The sequence below is a fragment of the Cantharellus anzutake genome (assembly GCF_015039405.1).
Source record: "Cantharellus anzutake strain C23 chromosome Unknown EI90scaffold_15, whole genome shotgun sequence".
NCBI classification, from domain to species: Eukaryota; Fungi; Basidiomycota; class Agaricomycetes; order Cantharellales; family Hydnaceae; genus Cantharellus; species Cantharellus anzutake.
The window spans coordinates 807,662-815,253 of record NW_024066965.1 but is presented as its reverse complement, the minus strand read 5'-3'; the positions used below and the strand labels follow the sequence as shown (position 1 = coordinate 815,253).

General features: G+C 49.6%; 2 protein-coding genes across 2 annotated transcripts; both read right to left on the bottom strand.

Annotated features, from left to right (window-relative positions):
- Nucleotides 1-1,177: 1,177 nt before the first annotated feature.
- EI90DRAFT_3121153 (uncharacterized protein) lies at nt 1,178-2,014 on the bottom strand (the record flags this gene model as incomplete). Its single annotated transcript, XM_039063375.1, has 1 exon — nt 1,178-2,014. The coding sequence occupies one exon, from the start codon at nt 2,012-2,014 to the stop codon at nt 1,178-1,180; it is 837 nt and encodes a 278-aa protein (XP_038918222.1).
- A 3,529-nt stretch (nt 2,015-5,543) lies between these two features.
- Nucleotides 5,544-6,956, bottom strand: EI90DRAFT_3121152 (uncharacterized protein; the record flags this gene model as incomplete). The annotated part of the gene is made up of 8 exons (XM_039063374.1): nt 5,544-5,665; nt 5,720-5,818; nt 5,881-6,105; nt 6,162-6,248; nt 6,305-6,377; nt 6,441-6,551; nt 6,604-6,663; nt 6,714-6,956. 8 exons carry the CDS (start codon nt 6,954-6,956, stop codon nt 5,544-5,546), a joined length of 1,020 nt encoding a protein of 339 aa, XP_038918221.1.
- Between the last annotated feature and the right edge of the window lie 636 nt (nt 6,957-7,592).

The window sequence follows — 7,592 nt, the reverse complement described above, 5'->3', positions numbered from 1 at the left end:
GGGGTTCAGGCCATTGTCAGGGACCGACCCGGGGTCGAGAGCGCCCGGGTGTATCGCCCGAGGCTGAGGGTCCGGTAGGTATGACGCGGGCGTGCGTAACAACGGGCCCGAAGCAGACAAGGGTCCCTGGCCACTGAGACTAAAGTGGGAAATGTGTTATTGTTATTATCAGGGGAAGTGTAAGCTACTTGCCTAAAGTGGGAAATGTGAGAAGAAGGTTGCTTCTCAGTTCCCACTTAGGCTGTGTTTATATACATGTGGTTGAAGGCCACGTGGGAAGCGCCACGTCATCCAAGCACACAGCCACCTCCATCCGGGTACCTCCGTAAGAGGTCCTAGGAGCTTCCGGTATGCGGGGGGTCGTCCGGTGTGTCCGGGTTCGGGCGCGTTACACTGCAGCCGGGTCAATGGTACATTGATACAAAGGAAGTCATCCGTGTGATAAGAAAGGAATAAAGAGGAGAGAGAATAGAAAAGAAGGGGAAGAAGAAAGGGAAGGGAAAAGAGGGGGAGGTCGGGTGTCAGGGCACACCTGCCTGACCCGGGTCCACCCGGACCCACCCAGCCACACCACACCCGCTCCCCACTGTCCAACCCTCTCCCTCCTCCTTCTGTCTCTCCTCCCCTTTCCTTTCTCTCTTTCTTCCCCTTTCTTTATCCCATTCCTCTCATCTTCCTTTTCTTGTTTATTTCCTTCTATCTACACAGACCACCTTCCTTTGTATCAATGTACTATTGACCCGTCCGGCCCACACACCCCGGACGGCTCCCCACTGTGCCCAGCACGCGCGCATGCAGCGGACGCTCTCGGGATCCCCCGCGGGGATACCCGGATGCCTGCGGCTGCCTCCGAGGGTGACGTGGCACTCGTCATGTGACTCAAGCCGCATGTACATAAATGTACCTGAAGTGGGAACCGAAGAAGTAACCTTCTTCTCACATTCTCCACTTCAGGTAAGTAGTATAGTTTTCCCTTTTAATAACAATAACACATTCTCCACTTCAGTCTAAGTGGCCAGGGACTGCTGTCCCTCCCCGGACCCGCCAGCACGCACGCCCGGTTTGCACCCTGTGAGGGCCCTTCTGCCGGGCGATACATCCGGACCCCCTCTACCCCAGACGCGTCCCTGACATCGGGAGGAGCGGATGGTGGGGCACCGGGTTAGGTGGGGACGGGTCAGGTGGGTGTGCCCTGACAGCCATCAATTAAGAAGCCCCACGGTTTAGCATATTGGGGGGTTCTGCCATGTCTGAGATCAATGGGGACAGGGGGGATAATGCTTACTTCCCCAACTTGATGTGGGAATGCCCTTTTGAGGAAGGCTTCCATGTTGGTCTGGAAGTTACTGGTGTCTTCTTCGCTGTGGGCAGCATCTAGGGGTAGGACTAGGATGGCGCCTTCCTTTTTTAGCCAGGCTTTGGCATGGTTGGGGTTCGCTCCTTCAAGGAGGTGACCTGGGCGGAGGCCATGCACATAAAAGTTGGCTAGGCCAGGGCCTAGGGGTAGCCAGTTGAGGTCGTCTCTTCCATCATCGGGTTTTTCAGCAGATACCGGCATGAAGGTCAGGTGGTCAGTGGCAATGGGAGATCCATCCCCATCCATGGCTGGGCTCCGGGATGGAGGGAATTCGGTAGGGTTTACATTTTTTAGGAAGGCCACCGAGCCTCCAGACTCAAAGTCAAAGACGTCAGGAGTGGGTGCAAAGGAGGGTTTGAGAATTTGGGGGGTAGAGAGGGGGGGCCTCATCGCTTTTGGGGGGAGGAAGCAGGGGGGGGCCTTTAAAGGGCCTTGGAGTCTTGTGGCAGTGGGTGATCTCGCGTGTTTCCTCATTTCATTTTCGGTTGCTGGAGTGGGGTCATGGTTTTTACTGCTTCCGCGGTAGTTCTTCCCAAAATGGGGGCTGGGTTGAGAGGTGTCTGTATTGTCGGAGTCAGAGTCATGGGTGTTCTCATCATCCCGGTCAGCTATAGTGATGGCGAAGTTTTGCGGCACATTGGTTATGGCTGCTGCCATTTGTTCATCCTCGGGTGTCAGCAGGGATTGGAAGGTTGTATGGAGGGGTACGGATGACTGTTCAGACTGGGGCCTTGTCAGAGGTTATGGGGCAAATAGGGGGGTAATTACCTCCATGGATTAGTGGAGTACTTGTTGGGGGCTGAGGGAACTGACACAGTTCCGGTGGAGATACCCGTATTTATTTCCAACTACTAGAAAGCATCGGCATTTGGGACGATGTTGTGGGTGCGATTGGGATTCAAAATTTGGGGGGGAGGAGCGGGGTCTGCCCAGGGGTCGTCTATTTGGTTGGCAGTTAGGGGGGTTTGGGTTTTCCAGGATCCAAGTGTGGGCAATTTTGGCGTGAGGGGGTGGGTCAATTTGGGGCACAAGTTCAGAGAGTTACAGGCAGGCCAGGGGGCATAGTGGTGTTCATTAATTCTATTGGGGGGAAGTTGTTTTTGCGAGATATTAGGATGTAATGGGTTTCATGCCCAGATGTTGTGGCCATGCTAGGGTAGAGATTTGGCAGTGGCGTTTCTGTCTTGAGACAGTGGACAGATTGGCCGTGCAATTAGGAGAGACATGGGTAATGCTTATTTGGTTATGGTATGGATTAGTTTACACAGGTTGTACAGGTTTTCGCAGTGGGATGGCAGGTGGTAATGGTTTTTACGATGAACTATTTGCACTTAGGTTGCTGGTCAGGGTTTTTTGTCAGTGTGTTGCACATTGTCGTGACCGCCCTTAAGATCTCATCCACTGTGGCAGAAGGGGATGTCTCTTGGCTCGGCTCCCACAGAGAAGCTACAACCAGGGCTGCAACCTCCACATTTACTTGGGGAAGCTAGGGCAGTGATAGAGCTTAGACTTGGGTTTGAGAGCTGCAAAAGATTCAAATATAACGCGAGTTTTGGCCCTGCATGACCAGGACGATTTTGGGGCCTGGCATTTCTTGGGGTATTGCAGTTGAGACATGAAAGTCGTGCAGTTATAATGTGACAGGGTGAATGGGGGGTGAGGGGGAGCGCTTCCGGCAGGGCCATCTTGGGCTGATAGTGGCCAGGGACTGTCTGAGCAGCTGTCAGGTGACTGGTGGGCACAGGCAGGCATCAGTTATGTTTGGTGGATGTGGTTTCATGGGCACTGCACTGTGGTTTGGGCTGAGGTGGGCGGATGGTAAGGTTTCATGGGGCTTTAATTTAATTTGATTTTTTTTTTTTTTTTTTGGGGGGGGGTTCCGGGCTTGGTTGTCTGCTTGGGCTGCACCCTCGTCAGGGGGAACCAAAGGAGATGACTCCGCAAGTCTATAGTGGGACACCTAGTCTACAGTGTGTAGGCTGTGTGGATGTTCCTGTGAACTGTCCTAGTTCTTGCAGAACTACCCATGAACCCAATTGCCAAAGCCGCACTCGGCATTTTATAAGGTGGCAATTGGGCACTCTTGGTCGATGGCCCTGGGCTCGGGGTCAGTGCGATGCCTGCCCTGGTGCCACCTGAGCTTTTTCCCCCTGGTCAACATTGCTGGCCTCTCTTTTATTTATTTATCTATATATATATATATATATTTTTTTTTTTTTTTGTTCATGTACTGGCTGTATCTTTTGCCTTTTGCCTTTTGCTCTTTACCTTCCTAGTTTAACGACTTTGCAGTCACTGTACATTATTTATAGCAAGGGAATAAAGATGGTCGGCCTCAAGGAACATCACTCCTTACAGCTTGCTAGATGGTCGGATGGCCTTTTCTCTTTTGTTCGCTTGTGGACTATTGTTCCTCCTTTGCCACTTGTTATTTCTTGTTTGCCTTTTGTTGACCAAGTTTGCCAATATTAACCATTTGTCTATTTCTTCATTCATTAATATCGCACTTGATCTGCCACTCCTTCCGGGCCAGTCCTATTTAGTTACTTGTGCTTATAACATGTGTAGGTTACACCGGATGTACCTCAGTTCATATATCGACTTGGATTTCCCCCCTAGTCTCTTCTCTTCATCGTAAGGCTTCTGTCTGAAATTGGGACACCAACATAAGAACGAAGCACAGTGCTCCACCCAAGTCACTGAAGCTGAAGTCCCACCCCTCCGACCTTACAAGCCCGGATGACTTTGCATGCCCTTGCGGATCATCCAGATACGCGTTCAACATGTTTGAAAGGTTGCTTACTTATTTGGGGATGGTAACGTTCCGTTCCCCTGTTTGCCTCAGGCCTCAGTTAGTCCATCTAAATATAAGCTTAAATGTGCTGTATATTCAATGGGGTAGAGGTAAAAGGCTACCAGGCCTTTACAACTACTCCAAGGTATATATATGTAATTTACATATCTCGGCACAAATAAATAAAGAAAGAACAGCATCACTATAATCGGAATTATAGTGAAGTAAGGTTAATCCCCTACAACATTCCTGTAAGCATGTGGTTATAAGCGCCTCACACTCCCGGTCCATCACACAAGTACGCTTTAATGAGCTGTATTGTTGACGGGGGAGTAAAGGGTGAGGGGCCTTTCCTCCTACCTGCACATCTTATATACATGTATCTACATGATGTAATGCAGCTTTATATTATACATGTTATCTATGTTACTGAAGTGCGACTGCAGTCGCGCTTGATGTGAAGTATGCAAAGGACAGACAATGTGTGGGTACACATTGTAAGTCCTTACAGTTCCTGACAGGTACTGTACTCACACAACCAACTACCAGTCATGCACCTCCTGGTCCGGTCGAAATTCAGGGCCTGTCACACATCACAGGCAGTCGGTGTTGGAGGAACCGTGTGCTATGAGGGTACTCCAACGGAGCTAACCTGAACAGCCACATTCCTGCGTTAGCGTGGGAACATTCTGGGAGAGCAACTTGCCCAGAATCCACCATGTGACTACTTAGTCACAAGACCTCTTTTATATTATTTCGGACTAACCCGTGCCAGGCCACGGATATATTCATTCATTTGAATTCATTTCCTTTTCCCTCAGTTCTTCACGCATATTAGCTGAGACTGAGCTTCACGCTTATAGTCCAGCTCCGAGATCAAGTGTCGCTCATCAACAGTCGGCAGTTGAGGTGTCCAGCTGTCATGCCAGTTCTGCTGAGACAAGGTGGCTATGCAAAGTAATTTAAAATTTCCATTTCAGGAATGGATTTACATTCAAAATTTTCCAAATTTCCCCTGCCGGTTGGGTGTCACGCGTCACAACGAGTTGCCAGTTGGCAGTTTATATCATGTGACTAGTCACGTGCCTCGCTCGGCCGGTAAGTTGGTCGTGTGAGTACAGTATTTACTAAGGGATCTCCGAGTTCTAAACAGCGCGCTCCTTCCAAGTAATTTCCCTGGGACTTCAGGTATTCTACTAGTATATTCCACCGTAAGATACTGCGATTTTCACCTGGTGTCCCCAATATTTTTTTTACCGTGATTTATTTCCCACTGTGGTCATCTTTCGGGGCTATCGCTGTACTCCAGATTAGAAGAAAATTATATTCCTTGCCATTAAATTTTATGGTTACACAATATTTACAAAATACAAATACATGAAACTCGACTCGTCAGGGAGGACGGGCACCATTGGCAGTGGGAGACACACCAAAAGTTGTGGGAATCGCGCCAATGGTCGTGAGAGTGGGAGGGTTAGCGCTGCTTGTGCTTTCATTAAGGGGAGTGCAAGTTGCTTTTGGACACACAGGTGAATGCTAGGTCATCTCATCGAAGAAGTGAAATTTACCAAAGAAGTTACCCCACGATTCGGTGTCTAGGTTGACGGCCATCGTTATGTTCTGCTGGCGCACATCGAGATTGGTGATCGCATCCATATTAACGGCCCCTAAACGGAATGAACAAGACATCAATAAATCTCTGTTGGTTAGTCAATAGCAGCCTACGAACATTCGAAATGCTCCTGGATTAGATCTGGGTAATAGAACCAGAGCCAACCATGCATTGTGATGGGGATGGTGTAACCGCCCTGATAACTGCAGGTCCGAACCTGGGCATACATTGTGACATTGACCGGGCCGGTGCATTGGATAGCATTTGTCAGTGTGGAGCGAGTATCGTACCCGACCTCAACACTGTCACCCTTAGAGTTGGTGTTAGTCGTAGTCCAACTGGCTGATGGATTGAGATTAGATTTTGGAGGCAAACACGGCAAATTCAGAATATCCTACTTTGCTGTTCGAAGCCAGTCTTGAGCATGTCGGGGCCAGCCTCAAGTTTAACCGTGAACGAGGTTCCGCTAGCCATGGCAGTACTAGCTAGAAACAGGAGTATGAATAGTGGTATCGGTAGATGCTGGCATATTTCGACTCACACGTAACTGTGGACGTGGTCTGAGAGAGGGTCCCCTGAGAGAGACTCAGTTGCGCATAATCGATGCCGCGCCACTAGGATATCCGTAAGCCGAGAGAAAATTGCTATAATAAAAATATGGAGGTAGAAAGACCCACGATGGTTCCATTGTCACTTGCGATTGAAAGCGTACACGAAGGCTCTGCGTCCCATATTACTGTATAGTTCATCGAAAACGGATAACACGCATATGCCGTGCCCCAAGGGTACTGTGTCGAGTTCATCATCAGCGGTTTTTATGATAAAGATTCACGTACATACACCTTCAGGATTCACCAAAACTTGATCCCAACCCGGACCCCAAGTGTAAATCGCATACTCCTAGCGTCAATCATTCGATGTGGCTCTCGGTTGGGTCTGCAAATACATACCTTGGCCTTCTGAAGGAGAAGATCCATCTGGTTCATCTGGTCCTCATTCATTAAGTGGCACAAACTCTGCGAAAAGTCCCGACCGGTGCGGAGCGAGTCACCTCTTGTAGAGTAGTGCAATGCTCTAGCCTCTTCCCCATTCATGTGAGGTGGGCCGCCACGCCAACTCCGGGAGGTAGGGAAAGCCTGAGTTGAAAGAATGAAAGCCAAGGCGATGGAATAGAGCACAGAAATCGCTGCCATTAATAAAGGACCAGAAGCTGAAGGAGACGAGCAAGACTGGGATGCGTTTTCTGAGATCCTTGGCTCTATTTGAGGTAGGCCACGTTCATATCTTGCTCACTTCCGGGGAAAATAATATGCAGTCGCCACCTGCATGGACTCTTATCGGCCTGTTCGGGCGCAAAATATACAACGGATGCAAGGAATATCTATTCTGCAACGTTTTACGCCGAGACAGTCTTGTGTTACTAGTTGGTGAGCCAATGGGCACCAGGTAAGATATGATAATTGATGGATGGAATACCTAGCAGCCTTATTGGGGGGATGGCGCAAGTCACATAGCAGATGGTTCCTTTGCTGGAACACGGCGACCTGCCGAAGTGCTCGCCCGGCCCTGTAGAGCACGAATCCCAGGAAACAAAAATCACAACCTGAGGCCCTGAGCAGGTGTAAGAGTTAGAATGCGGTCGATGATAGCAGTCGGTACTGATGGCACGATGCGTCCCTTTGCATTGCAGAGGGACGCATCGTGTCAGGCATTCGTTGGTCCGTTCAGGGCGAAACAGAAAATAAGAGGTAGCAACGAATGAATCCATGACCAAATTGATTCGGCCAACTCCGCTACATTACCGCTAAAGGGCTCACATGTAGCGTTAA